At 39.3% G+C, this 20,895-nt stretch overlaps 1 protein-coding gene across 1 annotated transcript in view; it reads right to left on the bottom strand.

Moving 5' to 3' along the window:
• The window catches only part of TSPAN8 (tetraspanin 8), a 59,142-nt gene extending 41,777 nt beyond the window's left edge, over positions 1-17,365 (bottom strand). The window contains exon 1 of the mRNA XM_055118414.1: positions 17,318-17,365. Coding sequence (XP_054974389.1) covers positions 17,318-17,365 — 48 coding nt within the window. The remainder of the gene's footprint in view (positions 1-17,317) is intronic.
• Positions 17,366-20,895: the final 3,530 nt, after the last annotated feature.

A 20,895-nucleotide genomic window follows, 5' to 3' on the forward strand; every position in this document is an offset into this window, starting at 1 on the left:
AGTAACACCAGAAATGAGTTAGCTTTCCCCCCCACCATATGTCTGTATTTAGCTGTGGACACATAACTTCATGATGTAATGTATTTAAACAATTAAAGAGAAGTCCTGATACTCCTCATCATTTCTTGTTCTGAAAAACTTTTTTGTCTTATTTTTAGAAAATTGAGGTTGCTCACTTATGGGTTTCATGATATCTAATAGGAACAGAGTCTTGGCTCTTGGCCTGTAGTCTAATTCTAGTGTTCCTGAGGCCAACATTCTTCTTCTGCTTTTATTTGAACACAATGCTCTGCGCTTCCTATCCTGTGTGCTTGTGGAGCCTGGCTCATAAAAACCTTTTGCATATTCCCACTGGAGATGGGAAGCATCTGGTATGATAATGATTCCTTTCCTTCCTTTGCAGGACATTTTGAAACAATATCTACTTTTAATATTAATTCCATCTTAAAAATAAAATGTGACTTGGAATTGTCATTGTAACAGTACAGTGTTTGTGAAGAATAGGTATCCAATATCCAAAATTATTCTCTCCTGTTAACATTTTTATTCTAAAATATTGATGATTTGCACCTGGACATAAAATTACTAGTCATATAGGTCACACTAGAAAAATATGAAATATGCAATATGAAACTTTCATAAGAAAATAGACTTTACATTACAAAAGCGCACTGTTAAGTCTTTACAAGTACACTGTGGAAAAAAAAGTTCATTACCATTAATACTTGAAGTGATTTCACAAGATGAAAACTGAACTAGAGGATAGAGGGCAGATGAGGTAAGGAGATCTCTGTGAGGTCCCTCAAAGCTCAGCTTTCTCACCCTTTACTAACATGGTCTGCTTGAGACATACTCTCTTAAACTGATATCGGAGTTAGAGATCAATTTCTTAGTTTATTTTTTATGAGAAATACACCCATCATGCTATTTCACTTAAGAAAATCTGATTAGAAATTCTTTAGCTGTAAGAAGCATCAAAGAAATCAATATATATATTTGAGATATACCATATAAATATATGGACTACATGGAATATATTATATATTTACATAATGTAATTATATGTATTATAAATATGTAATATATCGTATGAAAATATAAAATAGCAATAGCACTGCACCGCACTGTCATCCCGTTGTCCATCAATTTGCTCAAGTGGGCACCAGTAACGTCTCCACTGTGAGACTTGTTACTATTTTGGGCATATCAAATATGCCACGGGTAGCTTGCCAGGCTCTACCATGCGGGTGGGATACTCTCGGGGTAGCTTGCCGGGCTCTCCGAGAGGGATGAAGGAATCAAGTCTGGGTCGGTCACGTGCAAGGCAAACACCCTACCCGCTCTGCTATCACTCCAGTTCATGAATATATAAAATATATAATATAAATATTTGCATATTTCAATATATGTAGGTAGATTTTTTGTAGGAAGTAAATAAAGTAATAGATAAATTGGTCAGTTATGGTGGGCTGATGTGTGCAGAATTATCTCAGTTATTTGCAGCATTCCAACCCTGAATATTAGTGATATCATCAAATTCTTTCTGCTCAATACTGACTTCTCTCTCTTCTGTTCTGGCTCTGTCCTCTCTGTGACCAAGGTGATTCCTTAGAAAAGCACACATAAAAATTGACTAAGCATCCAAATGCAGATATGGATAGACACATATAGACACATATAGACACATATAGACATAATCTATATGTGTCCACATATAGATTACAATACACAAGAAAAGAATGAAGAACACAAAACAGAGCTCTGTAATCAACAAGGTAATTGAATATCCATTCTGTGCTACATATTGACTGGTGATTTGCTTTTATAAGTGAAAAATACCAACCTGCTTTTCCATATGTACTCTCTCCATCAGTCCTACTTGGTTATTTTACAAGATACACATTAGCTGCCAGCCATAATTGGATGTCATATAACATGGGTTAGAATGTAAAGAAGTGAGTGGAGCTTGGTACACAAAATAAAAAGGAAGAGAAGGAAAAAATAGAATATGGGAAGACAGCTAAATGCAAGTATCAGACACCAACTTCTTAAACTGAAGGAACCAAAAATGTTAGAGTTTAAATTAGGCTTATCCTATGCAGTCATAAGCATAGACATTTATGCATAATCCTAATTATGATATCACAAGTGGTGTGGGGGAGGGGAAGATAACCTTCTCTCAAGTATTTTGACTGATAAAAGAATGAAATTGACTCAAGTCAGAGTAAGAAAAGAAAACAATTAATTGTATAAAATGTATAATTACAGAGGTCTTATGAGCATGAACCTGTGGAATGACCAATGAATAAGATTTACATGCTTTTCAGACAAAGGGACAATAAATATGTGAGCAATTTATAGCACAATATATTATTTTTTTTAAATAGACACTAAGCGAGGAATTTAGCAGAGTTTATTTATATAGGACCTGGAGATTATTAACATATCAGTTATTTCTCAAGCAGCTTTAATTCAAACTAATAAACATGCCATGCTGGCACATTTGGGGTGAATTACCCTGAACCCCAATACAACTAAGAAAGGCTTAACCAACCCAGAACCCCTGGGGTGTGTTTTATGAGTTCTGATTTCTAGATGACAAAAAATAGCAGGAAATCATTGTAAAATATCATGGATCAAGGAAATTTAAGATTCCACCTCAATGATTGTTGTTAATTTAAAATAATAATTTTTTTCGGTTTGTATTTCATGAGGGAGGGGGAGAATAGTGCCTAATACCAGGAAGGCATACACTCAAAGGAACTATACCCCCCTTCATACATCCTTTAAAAGAGGCAATAACATAATGCTAAAGAACTTAGACTCTAATTTGATTTTTTTTAAACACAGAATCCTATTTAGAATATTTGTCTTCAGGGCTTGGAAGGCCTAATTATCTCAATGTGAAAAAAAGACTGAAATATACCTCTAGCTAAAGGCCTAATGCATATTTCTGAAATAAGAAGGTGTAGCTGTATTTTCTTGACCCATCCAATATGAGATCAAGCTCATGCAATCCATGTCAAATTAGAGAGTTTATCTAAGATATTTAGCTCACACCCCTAGTAGCATACCAGCCCTTGCCAATAAATGCCACTGGGTGTGACTTAAAACAATAGCAACAACAAATTGCAAAACCCAAATGTAGCCTTTCCAGAAATGAGGCACAAATATACCATTCTCTTCAGTTCTCCTCACTTATACTTTGGGATGAAAATGGCTTTCCCTGTTCTACCCAATAATTTTCTTATTCAAAATTATTTTTATATGTCAACCCAGTAAGGAACTAAAAAATGAATCCTAAAAATCTGAAAACATTTTAAATAAGCTACTCTTGGGGTCATCAAAAGTGCCTTTGAATAAAACAAAGCAAAGGGATATTTGCTTTGCACAATGTTGTGTTGACTTCTATTTTGGCCTATAAAATCATTAAATCTTTAAAAAATGTTCCACAGGAAGGTTAATGATTTTTTTCTTTTTGAGTCACACCCAGCGATGCTCAGGGGTTACTCCTGGCTTTGCTTGGGGGACCATATCGGATGCCAGGGATCAAACCCAGGTCGGCCGAGTACAAGGCAAATGCCCTACCCACTGTGCTATCATTCCGGCCCCAATGATTTTTTTAATATGTGGAAGAGATCCAAAGTCTTCCTGCATATGAAATTTATTTATACTCTATTCATACTGGAGACCTTAGAGAATCAGAGAATCCCGTACGTGTTCTGCCCTCTTTTATCTTTACTCATGATGTTTTCTTGAGTTCATGAGTGTATAGTATTGTTAAGGCGGAAAGACTGGCTTAGCCAAGTTTTCTCAAAAAGGAATGTGCAAATCTGAGCTCACTTTTCCAGAACTCTAGCTACCAGTCCAGGGCCTGGTGTAGAAGAAGAAGTAACCTCTAGAAAGTTCAAGTTTCTGGAGAATCACTAATTTTCAGCCAATCCCCAAGGACTTTATGAAAAGGAAATAGTTCATAAAGCAATTCTCTATGCTGTAAGATTATGTCACTCCAAAGCTTTGAACCGTCTCATGGATTCCCATCACAATTAGAATGAAATCCAAAGCCACACAAGATGGGCTCTTGGCTAACCCACTGACCTCATTTCCTTCCGTTTTCTTCCTCACTCATGCTGCTCCGGCCAGAATGGAATCCTTGATGATCCTTGGACTCATCCCAACCAGGGCCTTCCAATTTCTCCTTCCATCTTAGGATCCCTTTCATCTACAAAGCTAGATAGTTCATTCTCCAGTTTTATTATTTTACACACACACACACATACACACACACATGCACAAACACGCACATTTTTTCATTCTTTTTAACATCAGCAGATCAGGAACACCACAAGATATGTTAAATCTTGTGTGTTTTTGTATAAAACACAAAAAAAATCTATATATTTTTTGTGAAACAAAATAAGCCTACAACCTGGACTATTTCCTTATTTTCTGAGAAACAAGGACAAAATCAAAAGCATTGAACTTCCTCCTTTCAAAATATATTATAGGGCCAGAGAGTTAGGGCATTTGCCTTGCACAGAGCTGACCTGGTTTCAATTTCCAGCAACTAATATGTCTCCCACTGGTAAGAGTGATTCTTGTGTGGGATCAGGAGTAAGTCCTGAACACCACAGGGTGTGGCGAACACACACACACACACACACACACACACACACACAGATACAGTAATCAAAACAGGATATTGGGAAATAACTTTTAAAAACTGAAACACACGCCTTTCAAGTAAAGCCCTGAATTTTGTCCTTGGCACTGCATGGTCCCCCAAACACCAACAACCCGGAACCCTGGTAGCCCCAGTGCTGTTGGTTGGGGAGTCTAAGAAGCATCTTATTGTCAGGTCTAAATATTGAAACATCTGGCCTTGTTGGTCCTCTAAGCACTTCTTAAGGTCTTCCCCAAAGATGGGTATGTAAGCAATAGAGAAAACCAGTCCAGAAATACACATCTTCAATATGAGTACAGAGAAAATATAAAGACAAAAAGAATTGCCTCAATGAACTGTACTGGAAAAGGTAAATATCTATGTGTAAAAGAATAAAATCAAATATTTATTAGACACTGCAAAAATCACCCACAAAGGAACTGTAGAGTTAGTACAATGGGTAAAGTATCTCTGCATTGCACATGAATACCTGGTTTGATCCTGGATACTGTATATGTATATCCAAGCTCCACCAGGCATTATCTCTGGACACAAAACCATGAAAACCTAGGAAAACACTTTACCACATTGATTTTGGCAGTGATCTCATGGATATAACTTCAAAAGTAAAAGCAACAGAAATAAAATCCAACACCTAAATGTATACAGTCAACAAAACAAACAGCAACCTATGTTTGTTTGTTTTGTTGGGGGAAAAGACTTTGCAAATCATACCTCTTATTAGAGATTAATCTTTAGACTGCATCAGAAACTTGAACAACTTACTGTCACTGTCACTGTCACCCCATTGCTCATCAATTTGCTCAACCGGGTACCAGTAATGTCTCCATTATGAAACTTGTTGTTACTGTCTTGGGCATATCGAATACACCACAGGTAGCTTGCCAGGCTCTGCAAACGCTCTACAACTGTGCTATCGCTCCAGCCCCGAACAACTTAACAACAACAAAAACACTAATGATATGGATATTCTTCCAAGGAATACATATACCTATCAGAATGGTTATTTTATAAACATAAGCAGTGAAATAAAACAAAGAAGCAATTCATTATTTCAGTTATATGAAATATATGTAGGACTATAGCACTGTCGTTCCATTGTTCATCAATTTGCTTAAGCGAGTACCAGTAATGTCTCCATCATGAGACTTGTTGTTACTGTTTTTGACATATCGAATACACCAAGGGTAGCTTGCCAGGCTCTGCCGTGTGGGCAGGATACTCTCGGTAGTTTGCTGGGCTCTCTGAGAGGGACAGAAGAATCGAACCTGGGTCAGCTGTGTGCAAGGCAAATGCCCTACCCGCTGTGCTATCACTCCAGTCTGATGAAATATCTAAATAGTTAAATTGACAAAATTAGATACTAGAGGGTTAGTTATTGGAAGATTGGAGAGAGTGAGAAATGAAGAGTCATTAACAGGAAATAATACATCTGTATTTAATTTATTTTATAATATTTTCTCCCTCTCAGAGAGCCCAGCAAACTACCAGCAGAGCCTGGCAAGCTCCCCTTGGTGTATTCAATATGCCAAAAACAGTGACAAGCCTCACAATGGTGAGGTTACTGGTGCCCGCTCGAGCAAATCGATGAACAACGGGAAAACAGTGCTACAGTGCTAATACATCTGTAAAGATAAGATTATGCAAAGAAATTTTTGATGTTTGATTTGAATGACTAGTGAGAATAAATGACCTGAAAACTTTGTCTGTAAGGGTCATGATATCCTTTTATCCTCCTAAAAAAAGAATGCCTGTCATTATAAAATTACTGAGTACAATCCGGGTTCTGCATTCAATGATGCGTTTTTTCAATACCTGTCTCCCTGCCATCCCTTATTTCTACTCCTTCTGTGGCTGCTTCTTGGGTGATCAGAGGTCAGATACTTGGTGCAGTACTTGCACACTTGGTTGTGGTATTTGCACGCCTGTAGTTGCAGTGCTTGCTAGGGTCTGCACCCTTAGTTGTGGTGTGACAGAGAGCACACACTTTGTACTGGTGTCCACCAAGGATCCCAAACAGTAGGGCAACCAAGAGCACTCTGGGATATATGGGTTGGTATTTGGGATTGAATTTACAGCCTCATTGGCTTTAAGGCAGGCATTCTACTGAGCTGTATCTCCAGACTCCATCAATCCCTATCTATTTGTTTAGCCTCCACTTATTACATTGAACAAGGAGGAAGTGTAGGGTACTTGTTTACTTGTGTTTCATAACAAAATTTGTTAGACCTAGTATCTTTAGTAATATAGAAATTTATATTCTCAGGGTTCTGGGTAGAAGTTCTTCTCAAGGTGTCATTGTGACCATACTCTACAGAGAGCTCTCTCCTCAAGGTGCCAACCTCTGCCTATGTACAGTGAGGACTAAATCTCCTTTCCATGTAGGCAGAAAGAGCTCTTGACTGTCTGCCTTTATAAGGACACTAGTCCTGTGCCATAAGGGCCCCACATTTATGATTTTATTTAACTTTACTTTTTTAATTTTTTTAAAAAAAATTTATTAGTAAATCACTGTGGGGTACAGTTACAAACTTAGGAACTTTCGTGTTTGTATTTGGTTTATACCCCTCCACCAGTGCCCATTTTCCTCCACCAATGTTCCCAGTATCCCTTCCACCACCCCGACCCCAACCCCCACCACCCCACCCTGCCTCTGTGGCAGGGCATTCCCTTTTGTTCTCTCTCCTGTTGCATGTTGTAGTTTGCAATAGAGGTATTGAGTGGCCATAATGTTTGGTCTATAGTCCACTTTTGGTACGCGGCTTTCAACCCGAATTGGTCCTCCCAATATTTTCTACTAGGTGTTCCCTTCTCTGTCTCTGCTGCCTTTACCCCAGCATGTAAGGCCAGTTTCCAATCTGTGGGGCAGACCTCCTGGTTCTAATCTCTACTACTCTTGGGTGTTAGTGTCTCATTCTGCTACTTTATATTCCACATATGAGTGCGATCTTTCTATGTCTGTCTCTTTCTTTCTCACTCATTTCGCTCAACATGACACTCTCCATGTTGATCCACTTATAGGTAAATTTCATGACTTCATCTTTTCTAACAGCTGCATAGTATTCCATTGTGTAGATGTACCAAAGTTTCTTTAACCAGTTATCTGTTTTGGGGCATTCTGGTTTTTTCCAGATTTTGGCTATTGTAAATAGTGCTGCAATGAACATAGAAATGCAGATGTCATTTCCACTATACATTTTTGCCTCTCCGGGGTATATTTCCAGGAGTGGTATTGCTGGGTCAAATGGGAGCTCAATTTCTAGTTTTGTTAGAATCGTCCATATTGTTTTCCAAAAGGGCTGAATGAGTTGGCATTCCCACTAGCAGTGAAGGAGAGTCCCTTTCTCACCACATCCATGCCAATGCCGGTTGCTTTTGTTTTTTGGGATGTGGGCCAGTCTCTGTGGTGTGAGATGATATCTCATTGTTGTTTTGATCTACATCTCCCTAATGATTAGTGACGTAAAGCATTTTTCTCGTGTGCCTCTCAGCCATTCAGATTTCTTCTTTGGGAAAGTTTCTGTTCATTTCATCACTCCATTTTTTGATCGGGTTGTATTTCTGGGTAGTCCCTGTTTAGGTTTCGAGATCCCCTCTTCCAACTCTCCTGGTGGTGGGGATTTTCACGGTTTCTTCATGTAGTTAGAGTCTTACTCTCAGACGCTCTTCCTTAGCTTGTGTGGGGCCTCTGGGCAAGAGGAGGGGGTCAGGGCAGCGCGGAGAGGTGACTGAGAGCAGCAAGCTTAACTTTATTTTTTTAACAGGACTTAATCTCCATACCTAGTATCAGTGTATCACTGTATCATTGTCGTCCCATTGCTCATCAATTTGCTTGAGTGGGTGCCAGTAACATCTCCATTCATCTCTTTCGTATTCGGGGTCAGAGGAATGAGGCCCATTATTGTTACTGTTTTTGGCATATCAAATATGCCACGGGTAGCTTGCCAGGATCTGCTGTGTGAGATTCTGCATCACTCTCTTCCGGGAGCTTTGTTTTATAGTCTCTGGATCTTGGTCATTGATGAGATCACATGACGCTGGGGGCAGTTGTGGGTATGACTGCCAAGCTACTGGAAAACTGGGGATCTGGGTGGAGGAGGCCCAGTCCTGATCTGAGTAGGCTTGGAGACCTCAGCCACAGGTCCCACATACCTGAGTTCCTCTGCTGGTTCCTTCATAGGTGAGGCTTGTCCGAGCATGTGGAGAGTGGCCTTGATCATGGCTGTGGCTGGGTTCTGGAGGTTTTTGGCTGCTGGGGCTCTGCTTGGGGTGGGGAGGGAGACTCAACCTGTTCACCTTTGAGAGGCCCTGGTGAAGACAGTCTGGTACTGTGGCAGGAGATTCTGCCATACTGTGGTTAACGGCTTTAAGAAAGGAGAAACGCAGGGGCCAGAGCGATAGCACAGCGGGTAGGGCGTTTGCTTGCATGCAGCCAACCCAGGTTCGATCCTCGGCATCCCATATGGTCCCCCAAGCACTGCCAGGAGTAATTCCTGAGTACAAAGCCAGGAGTAACCCCTGAGCATTGCTGGGTGTGACCCAAAAAGCAAAATAAATAAATTAATTAATTAAATTTAAAAAAAAAGAAAAGAAAGGAGAAACACAAATATTTAATAGGTTAATCAGCAGTTTGTATAAGTTCCCGTACATTTCATCTCCTGTGGTCTGGAAACTTTAGAACTAAAGATGGTATGCTGATTTTCAATACAGCCTCTACATTTTGGAATATTTTTGGAATGAATATCTGAGCCCCTTTAATTTTGAATCTGGGCAGGTTTAGTGTGCTTTTGCCAAAAGGTTGTGATGGTAGGATGTAGTTTAATGCCCAAGATATGATGCAAGGTTCCAGTTCTATATTAGCTCAACATTTATGTTTGGAGTCATGAGCCACCATGTGCCTCATGCATTACTAAGGCTGCAGTGTTGTGGGGTTCACCTGTGGGTGTTCTGGGTGGCAGTCCTGGTCTTCCCTCTTCCCAGCAGACACTAGCTAGGTGATTAAAGAGCCTTACGATGATTTCAGCTCCCCAGTTTTGAACCACCCCAGAGTTTTATACTCATCGCTGAAGCGCCAGGATTATGAGATAGGGCTGGTCATTCTTGCTTGGTCTAATCCCAGTTCCAGAACTACAGCATCTATGAACATAATTAATTTGTAGACTGATAAATTTGGAGACAGTTTGTTACTCAGCGCACAGCAGTTCTTAGTACTGGTTCTCTCCATTTGGGTCCCTAATCTCCTCATCATCTAGAGTGGGGCTTCTTTACATTTTCCACTTGAAATTCCTTTTCACCTGAGAAATTTTTATGTGATCCTGGGTATATGGACATATATATAAAAGATTTACTTATAACAAGTCATAAAAATTTCATTTAAAAACAAATTTTTGAAGGTTCAGGAGATGCTGTGGCAGTTAGGGCATGTGTCTAGCACTTGGCCTAGGTTCAGTTTCCAGGATCACGGGGAAGGCCTGGAGGTGCCCAGCACTGCATGGCCAAAGCAGCATCTTATCCTTGGTCCCTGCATTGAGCAGCAGTATGATTGGCCACAAATTGACAGTATGACTAAGGGTCATACTGACAGTATGGCAGTATGACTAAGGGTCTCCTGGGCTCTGAAAAGAAAAGTCAGTAATACTTTGCTACTTAACAGCAGGACACATCGTTGCATTGTATCATGCGGTTGCTTTAAAGAGATTGGACTAGACTGGACTGGAGCAATAGCATGGCAGCTCATTTGCCTTGCATGAGGCCCTCCCGGGCTCGATTCCTCAGTCCCTCTCTGAGAGCCCGCAAGCTACCGAGAGAATCCCGCCCACATGGCAGAGCCTGGCAAGCTCCCCATGATGTATTCCCTATGCCAAAAACAGTAATAACAAGTCTCACAATGGAGATGTTACTGGTGCCTGCTCAAGCAAATAGATGAACAACTGGATGAGAGTGACAGTGACTGTGACAGTTGCTAAAGAGGCTTAATTACTGTTTCAATGGGAACAGAGTAGAGACTATCCCTGCTTTTAGGAGAAAGAATGGTTAAGAGTCAATTAATACTCAACCACTTTTTTACTTCAAAATAATTAATAAGCCAGTTAGGCACATTGTGTGTGTGGAAGAGAGGGTTCCTATGTGGGATTTAATGGCCATTAAAAAGAAGGAAATATGACAAAAGTAGATCTCCAGACAAAAGATGCAGCATAAGCAAAATTACATGGACAAGGTAGGCCATGATTATGGTAGAACTGGCGCCATCCCCCATCCTTCCTCAAAAGAGTGAGTTTAGCAGAAATCTGGCTGTTATCCAGGAAAAGGAAGAGGAAATAAATAAATAAATAAATAATCTTAAGAAAACAAAGGAATGCATGTTGAGAGGTTTCATGAGAAGAGATATCCCAATCAGCATCTTCTTTTCTTCAGTTTTAATTTAGGCACGTGATTTAAAATACTGTTAGCAATAGAGTTTAAAGTATACCTGTACCAACACCATACCCTCCACCACTATCTCAAGGTCCCCTCCCATGCTCCTGTGATCCTTGGCAAACTCAGTTCTGTGGGCAAGAGCTGTTGCCATTGCCCACTTTTACTCCTTTACCATGTTTCTTTATATGCCAGTTGAGAGATCATTCTGTATTTTTCCTTTCCCACTGACAGACATCACTTAGAATGATACCCTTTTGTTTTATCCATGTCTCAATCAATTGTATGATTTCATCTTTTCTTATAGTTAAGTAGTACTCTAAAAATCAAATTGGTGTCTAAGTTCTTTAGGACGATTTTGTTGCCTCCTATGTAGGTGTTGAATGTGGGAAAGGGATGTGGGAATGTGGAAATGTGTAGTTCCTTTGTGTAGTTCTTTTGAGTGTATGCCTTCCTGGCATCAGGCCCTCTTCACTTGTCATTAGGCACTTAGGTTATCTCCATTTTTTGCTATTGAAAATAGAGCAGCATTGAACATAAGTATGCATCTACTTTTTTGAATTACTGTTTTTGTGTTATTCAGAGATATCTGAGTGGAAATTTATGGATAATTTTCTGTATAATATTATATATCTATTTTTAATATTTTGATAAATTCCCATGCCATTTCCATAGAGCCTGAATAATTTTGTATTCCCATCAACAATATGGGAGAGTTCCTTTTTCTCCATACCACCACCAGCACTGATTTCTGGTCTTTTTGATATGGTCCATTACCACGGAGTGAGATAGCTCATTGTTTTGATTCATATTTCGCTTATAATAAATGGGAGTATTTTTCCATGTGCCTGTTAAATTGTCTATTTAGTTCTTATGCCTAATTTTTGTTGTTTTGTTTTTGTTAGTTCTTTGTGTAATTTGAATATTAGTCCTTGTTTCACTTTCCATAAAAACTGAATTTCCCAAAGACATCACTTAAACCCAACACTGTGAAGAATATTTTCTTATGTTGTTCCTGGTATTTTATGGTTTTGGTTCTAACATCCAAATCTTCAATTAATCCATTTTTATTTCATTTTTGTGCACGATGTGGAAGAAGAATCCAGTTTTATTCTCAGGCATCTGACTATTCATTTTCCCAGTACCATTTATTGAAGGGACTTTCTTTAATTTGTGTGCTTGGCTTCTTTAGCATAAATTAACTGTTCAAAGATATACATTTGGTTTAGGTTTTCAATTTTTGTCCACTGATGTGCATACGCATGTTTATTCCAATACTATGCCATTTAGATTACTCCAAACTTATACTATAGTTTGAAGTCAGGAAGTGCGATTTCTCCATTCTTCTTTTCTTTAAGATTGCACAGGCTACTTGGGGGTATTTTTTTCTGCTTTCCTGACAAATTACGTTGGGGAGAGGAATTGGGATATGATTGAGTACCAAAGAACATGTGCTTTTCAAACTTCAGGTTATAAATTTAACGCATGTCTTGCCACCTGCATGCACAGAGCATGATCCATTAGCTCTGTGATCTGGGCTGCTGCCCCTGCCCCTTGTTCCCCTCCACCTCACCCAACTCCCCGCACTGAATAGACCACATCATTTCAGAAGTAGCAGCCAGATGTGTGAAAGCACCACAACTAAACTGTTCAAGCACTGGCACGAACCATGGCTAAGTGTACAAGCAAGAGCCACACCAGATGTATGAACCTAGGTGATCACCACACTCCAATGTGTGAGCACAACAAGAGGAGAAGAGGTGACCCTGGCCATGCCATTACAATAGCAAAGGAGAAGTAAGCTAAGGAGGGAAAAATATGCCCTTGATGTTATTTTGATAAGGATGACATTGAACCTGTATATTGTTTATGATCATGGCAACTATAAAATGTTATTTCTTTTTATCTAAAAACATAATATTTTCCCATTTACTGTTATATTCTATTTATTTTAGATGACTTACAGTTTTTAATGTATGTCTTTTTTACTTCCTTTGTTATCTTTATTCCCAAGTACTTAGTTCATTGCTATGCACTTTTCATGGATTTTTTTTCTTTCTTTCTTTTCTAGTTTTGTAACAGATATTTGCATATTATTTTGGCCTGTCACTTTACTGCATTTTTTTTCTGACTGGAGCAATAGCACAGTGGGTAGGGTGTTTGCCTTGCACGATGCCGACCCAGGTTCGATTCCTCCGTCCCTCTCAGAGATCTTGGCAAGCTCCCCATGGTGTATTCGTATGCCAAAAACAGTAACAAGTCTCATAATGGAGATGTTACTGGTGTCTGCTCAAGCAAATTGATGAACAAAGGGACAACAGTGCTACAGTGCTTAGTTCTTTAGAGTATTTTTCAAGGTTTTATATGAATGTTTTCATATTACCTGCAAATATTGAAAGTTTGGACTTGTTTCTCAATCTGGATCCCTTTTATTTCTTTTTCTTGCTTAATTGCTCTGATTAGAAATTACAATCACTGGCATCACTGCCATCCCGTTGTTCATCGATTTGCTCAAGCGAGCACCAGTAATGTCTCCATTGTGAGACTTGTTACTGTTTTTGGCATATTGAATACGCCACAAGTAGCTTGCCAGGCTCTGCCATGTGGGTGAGATACTCTCAGTAGCTTGCCAGGCTCTATGAGAGGGATGGAGGAATCGAACCCGAATCAGCTGCATGCAAGGCAAATGCCCTACCCACTGTGCTATCACTCCAGCCCAGAACTTATAATACTATATTAAATAATAGTGGTAAGAACAGAATTTTTAAATCACTTTGAGATACACAGTTACAAAGTTGTTCATGATTGGATTTCAGTCATAAAATGTTCCAACACCCATTGTACATTTCGCACCACCAATATCCCCAGTTTCTCTCCTGCCACCCCTACATCCTGCCTTCCTCAGTGGCAAGCAAATTCCCTCTCTTCCCCTCCTTTCCTTTCTCCCTCCCTCCATCCTTTCTCCCTCTCCTTCCCTCCCTCGCCCTCCTCTCTCCCCCCCCTCTCTCTCGCTTTCTCCCTCTCTCTCTGTCTCTCTATCTATTTATATATCTATCTCATACAGAAATTCCTTCTTTGAGCCTGGTTATAAAGAAAAAAATTTCCATTTTTCTCCATTGACTGTGGTGTTTGTTAGGTGTTGGTTTATCACATAAGGTCAATTCTATGTTCAATTTCCTTCTGTCTTCATTTTGTTGTTATTAAGTTTTAGTCTTGGATTTGGGTCAAGTTGGTGGGGTTCAGTTCTTATTCTTGGCTTTGGGTATAGAGGTCAAATATGGTGAGGCTCAAGGAACCATACAGGGTGCCAAAGATCAAATCCATGGGCCACATGTAAGGCAAGTGTCCCATCACTATGCTATCTCTTCAGTCCCCATCTATACTTTGTTCTTTTTGTCACAAGTGGATATTGAATCTTTTCACTTGCTTTCTTTTTCTCTGTATCTGTTTATGATCATAAGATATTTTTGCATTTCTTTTGTTTATGTGGTATATTACATTAATTGGTTTGTATATACTGAGTAATGCTTTCACCCCTCTAGTAGGATTTACCTACTAAGATGTGATGCATAATCCTTCTAATGTATTGCTAAATTTGGATCACTGAAATTTTGTTGAGAAACTTTGCATTTATATTCCAAAATACTGGTTTGTAGTTGTTTTATTTTTTAATTCCTTCTTAAACTGTGGATTTAAGTAACTGAATTTGAGATCTTGGAAAATTTTGTTTTATGATATATTATTTATTGTCAGTAAATGTTTTATTTGCCTATCTATTTTATATACAAGGGCTTTGTATGAATTTCTTGAGCATAAAGAGGCCTTGAGTGGAGAAACACCGTTTTAATAAATCTCCTTGTCTGATCTTCTTATCAGGATAATATTTCATTGTGTGTTTTTGCAGTGTGTTATCTGCTTGAGACAGACTTCATCATTGTCACTATATCACTGTTATCCCATTGTTCATCGATTTACTTGCAAGGGCTCCAGTAACATCTCTTTGTTTCACTGATCTTTCGGATTGATTTTTGGGTTTCCATGACATTAATTTCTGTTCTAAGTTTTATTATTTCTTTCCTTCGATATGGTTTGGGTTCCTTTTGCTGGTCCTCTTCTAGATCTTGAGCTGTGAAGTCAAGCTATCTATGTGGGCCCTTTCTTCTTTCCTGAGGAATGCTTGCAGAGCTATTATTTTTCCCCTTAACACAGCTTTAGCTGTGTCCCATAGGTTCTGGTGGCTTGTGTCTTCATTCTCATTTGTTTCCAGGTATTTTTTGATTTCTTCCTTGATTTCCTTCGTGACCCACTCATTGTTCAATAGTGAGTTGTTTAATTTCCAAGTGTTTGATTTGGTTCTCCGAGTCTGTGTGTGATTAACTTCCATCTTCAGTGCATCATGGTCTGAAAAGAGAGTTGATACAATTTCTATCTTCCCAATTCTATTAAGGTATAATTTGTGGCCCAGAACATGGTCTATTTTGGAAAACATTCCATGTGCACTGGAAAAGAATGTGTATTCTTTCTTTTCGGGTTTTATTAGCCCTGTATAGGTCTATTAGCCCTGTCTCTTCCATTTCTTCCTTTAGAGCCATTGTTTTCTTGCTGAGTGTTGTTCTTGTCAACCTGTCCAGAGGTGATAAGGCAGTGTTGAAGTCTCCAACTACTATCGTGGTGCTAGTTATGTCCCCTTAAATTCTGTTAGGAGTTCTTTTAAGTATCTTGGTGGACTGTTCTAAAGCTGCATCCATATCCTCCCTTAACTTATTGGATGTTCATTCCATAGTTGCTTTAAGTTGATCAACCATCTTTACGATTCCCTCTCTGAATCCTTTACCTGAGAGGAGGTTGTATTTCTGGGAAGTCCCAGTTGAGGTTTCTGAGATCCTCTCTTCCATGTCTTCTGGCGGTGGGGATTTTCGCTGTTTTTTCATGTTGTTATGGGCTTTAATGTCAGGCGCACTTCCTTAGCTTCTGAAGAGCCTCAGTTGAAGATGTGGGGCTATGGTCTCTTTACAAAGGACTTTTTGTGCAGCTTGATGTGTCCACTGACAGTTTTTGTGAAATTAGGTTAGGCTAGGCTAGTTGACTATTAGCATATAGAGACTAAGTTGACCAGGGTATTCTTCAGAGGAATAGGTTATACTGATTGTGATCAAAGCTCAACGCATGGAGTGGGAGAAATAACTGTGGCCACTCCAGAAGGAGGCCGTGCCCCCTTTTAGACCATGCCCCCCTAAAGTGAGGCCATGCTTCCAACAACCTGGGGTAGAGGCGGGGGTCAGGAGGGCGCCAAGAGGTGACTAAGAACAGCGAGGCTGGGCTGGGGAGTGTCAGAGCCCCAGACCCAGGCTGGGGGTGGGGGCAATAGGAGAGCTCTTCTTCATTGGGCCCGGTGGGGAGGGTCACCAGAGGGATCCAGTAACGTCTCCATTTGTCCCAGCCCTGAGATTTGAGCAGCCTCTCCTTACTCGTTTTTCCCAACAATTGAAGGCTCTTTTCAGGGTCAGGGGAATGAGACCTATTATTTGTTACTGTATTTGGGATATCAAATACACCACGGAGAGCTTGCCAGGCTCTTCCCTAAGACAGACTTCATATTATCTCTAAACTATCACGTTGAGACTTTTAGGTGAAACTTAAGCAGGCTTACTTCTTCATTCAGTGACTACAAAAAATCAGGAGCCAGCTTCTGCCTAACTATTCCTGCAGACTCTGTCCTACAGCCTTCTGTCTGGAGAGTCCCTGTCCACTAACCATGGACCGGCAAATGAATTTAAAAGCCAATTTTAAAAGCTTCACAACTGACCTGAGCTCACATTCGTTCCCTCCAATGATTTATTAAAACTCTCCTATGATCTGACACCTTGGGGCTGCTATGTGGTAGTGCACCCAAATCATGATTCCTATTCCCAAATAAATGCCTTCTTAATTACCAGACAGTCTGATTGTTTCTCTGGTGTCAACTGCAGCATAAAAATGACTACACTTTAAGATAGGGTCAGCGATCTCATGGTAGAAATACCATTTTCTGGGCAAGAAGCCTTCGGGTGAGCCAAATAGCAACTGCTTCACAGGTTGTTGTTTAAGAGAGTGGACACACTGATAACAAGGACCAATCAGAGGGCTTTTGCCAAAGGAAAGAATCAGTAATTAATTATGGATAGCCAAGGACAGTTTAAGCTTATTAAAGTGAATTCACTCTTGTCTTGAACCACTTACCTCATCTTCCTCTATTTTATTCTCATAAAAGTTTCCAAATTTTACCATTTCTTGCGGCACATTAAGTGCTTATCTAAAACAGTGTATCCTGAATTGCAATTCATTAATCCCCAAGTAGAAGCTTGATTGCTTCTAATTTTGGATTTTTGTTTTTAGATGAAAACGTTTGACATATACTGGGTAAGTCTTTTTATGTTGAGAAAAAAATAAATCATGTAATTCCTACAAGGAGAGAGAGATAGAGAGAGAGAGAGAGAGAGAGAGAGAGAAAGAGAGAGAGAGAGAGGAGTATCTGCCATAGAGGCAGGCTAGGGAGATGGGGACAGGTGACAGGAGGGAAACTGGAAATATTGATGGTGGGAAATGTATACTGGTGAAGGGACAGGTGTTGTAACATTGTATAACTGAAACAAAATCATGAATAACTTTGTAATTATGCATCTCACAGTGGCTCAACTATAAAAAAATAAAAATCCTAGTTGGACTGGAGTGATGGTACAGCTGGTAGGGCACTTGCCTTGCACACAGTCACCCCAGATTCAACCCTGAGTAACCCATATAGTCCCTGAGGCACAGCCAGGTGTATCCTCTATCCTCCTCCTAAAACACGAAAATAACATTAGTAGTAATAACAAGATAACTTAAATATTCTAGTCTGTCAAGAACTGCAAAACCTCTTAGATTTTATTCTGACTTCTAAATTAACAGGTCAGTATGTTACTGCTTAATGATTGCTATCAGAAAACACAGACTTCTATGCCAACGACAAATGTCTTTTTAATGTACAGCACATCAAATTTCTGTGTCTTGCATGGGTGATTTGGTTCCAGATCCTACAGTGGAAACATACAGCAACCTAGGATAATGAGTATCCAGGAAGATTTATCAGACCAAGAAAGTCTGAGTTGAGAAAATCCCAGTCCCCCCAAAGAGCTTCTTCCTTCTTAAAATTTTCCCTCTGTCAGAAGGGAAATGGAATCCTCACTCATTAATGGTGGATAACCAGAATGCATAATTAATTGAAAGGAGCATCTTATGTTTAATAAATTATCTTTAGTAATTGTCTATTTCATAAACAAAATATAGACTCACTTTTAGATCACTAAAGTTCATTCACCAATCTTAAAACTTGCCTTCTAACCTCAATTCCCAAAGATTGCCCATTAATGCTAAGCAATATAGATACATTTTAGCTTTTATGTTTTATTTTATCAGCTCTATCTTTTTCATTAGACTGGAGTGATAGCACAGCAGGTAGGGCATTTGCCTTGCACTTGGCCAACCAGGGTTTGATTCCTCCATCCCTCTCAGAGCATGGCAAGCTACCGAGAGTATCCCGCCCACATGGCAGAACCCGACAGGCTACCCATGGCGTGTTCAATATGCCAAAAACAGTAACAAATCTCACAAAGGAGACGTTACTGGTGCCCCCTTGAGCAAATCAATGAACAATGGGATGACAGTGCTACTGTGCTATGCATCTTTTTTCTTTTTTTTTGCTTTTTGGGTCACACCCAGCGATGCTCAGGGGTTACTCCTGGCTTTGCACTCAGGAATCACTCCTGGAGGTGCTTGGGGGACCATATGGGATGCCAGGGATTGAACCCGGGTAGGCCGCGTGCAAGGCAAACGCCCTACCTGCTGTGCTATTGCTCTGGCCCCATTTGCATCTTTTTAATTCCTTTTATTCTCCCAGTCTCAAATGGCCTTCCCACAGCAATAACATCATTAAAGACCCTCAGATCCACTTGTTGGAATATTAATTCACAGATAAAATTTCTTTAAAAAAATAGATCACTTCCTTCTCCTTAAGGTCTTACAGCATTTTTTTCTCCCCACCAATCAATTTAATTATTCTTTATAAGAGATAGTTGTCTATTCTTATTTTTTCTCTGCTAATTTGCAAGCAACCAAGGCCTCTATTTACCCAATTTTGTCTTTCATATCATGAACTGTGTCAGCAAATAATGAGTAAATAAAAAAATAAGTGTTTCAGCTTTAGTAATTTCTAGATAGAAAAAAGGTTTAGTATTGGAAAATAATAATCTTTGATCACTGAAACAATGTTGTCCCTATCATCACATTTTCTCATTAGCACCATAATTAGAGATTTTTTAAAGAATTTTTGGTTGTTTTGGCATGAAATCCAGAGCTTCCTTTTCTTAAACCAGCTGTAATATTTTAACTTAATGTGAAAGTAACAAAGGAAATCCAATAACTGCATTCTAACTTGTCAACATCCCTCATTTCATTTCTTTTATCTCCTAACTAAAATACTTCTCCAACTTTCCTATTTGACTTCCTTTGAGTGCTTTCATGTTAGCATTGCTCATCGTGAAGTCACCTTGCATAACCCAGTTCTCCCAAGATGAGAGCAGTTTCCAATTAAGCTAACTAACAGCTGGTTGAAAACAGTGTCCACTGACATCTGAACAATACAGTATTTTCAAGAATGCAGACTTCACAACTGTTTTCAAGAAACTAATGCACGAGAAGTTCAACTCAGAGAAATGATGGTATCTCAGTCTATAATATAAATGAGCAAGAAAAAGCAAGCTGAGCTTTCTAAAGAGAGGGAGATGAAGGCTAAATTGCTCCCAAAGCATGAACTTTGTTTTCATACCCTCCTGAGTTTTAAAATAAGAATTGGTTCCTATGAACTCAGAAAAGTGTTCTTTTTTCTATTCAGCAAATATTTTTAGGTACCAATAAAGTGCTAGAATCGAGATACATGATAGTAAATATATTCTCATTCTTGGTAGAGCCTATGAGGAAATAGCTGGTACAAAGAAAATAAAGCAATACTCAATTTGGACTTATAAGTCATGGTTGATACTATGAATGGACATTGTGTTAAGAATGTCATTGGCAATATTCCCCAGAGTGTGAGGCCAGATTCCAAGCTATGGAGCCAACCTCCTGGTATTATATACTACTATTCTTGGGTATTAGTCTCCTTCTCTGTTATTTTATACTCCACAGATGAGAGCAATATTTCTATGTCTGTCTCTCTCTTTCTGGCCCATTTCACTTAGCATGATACTTTCCATGTTGTGAATCTGTAACTGTACTTTCACCATGACTCACTAATTAAAAAATAATAATAAATAAATAAATAAAAAGAAATATCTGAAGCAACTTGACTGCCGATCAACAAAATAAGGGATTAATATACCAATTTATAATGATATTATAGCAATGAAAATGAATAAAGCAATAACTGTTGTCCAAAAAAAAAGTATGTCATTGGCAAAAGCTGGAAAGATAGTACAGGGTTAAGTCACTTGCCTTCTATATGACTGACCTTGGTTCATTCTCCAGCACAACATGGTCCTCTGAGCACTGGAGGGTGCAGCACGGGGGGCCCCTCTGAGTACTTCAGGAGTGACTAGAGTGATCCATCGCACCACGTGGTCCAAGATGCACTGTAGTCCTGGGCTTTGACACTGAACCACCAGCCTAATTGACCTGGACGGAGACCCCGGACCTCCTGAACATCTGGAAAACACCATCCACCCCCCCCAAAAATAAAAATATGTTCTCAATAATAAATAAAATCTATAACAAATTTTGGATAA

The sequence above is a fragment of the Sorex araneus genome, chromosome 10 (assembly GCF_027595985.1).
Source record: "Sorex araneus isolate mSorAra2 chromosome 10, mSorAra2.pri, whole genome shotgun sequence".
NCBI classification, from domain to species: domain Eukaryota; kingdom Metazoa; phylum Chordata; class Mammalia; order Eulipotyphla; family Soricidae; genus Sorex; species Sorex araneus.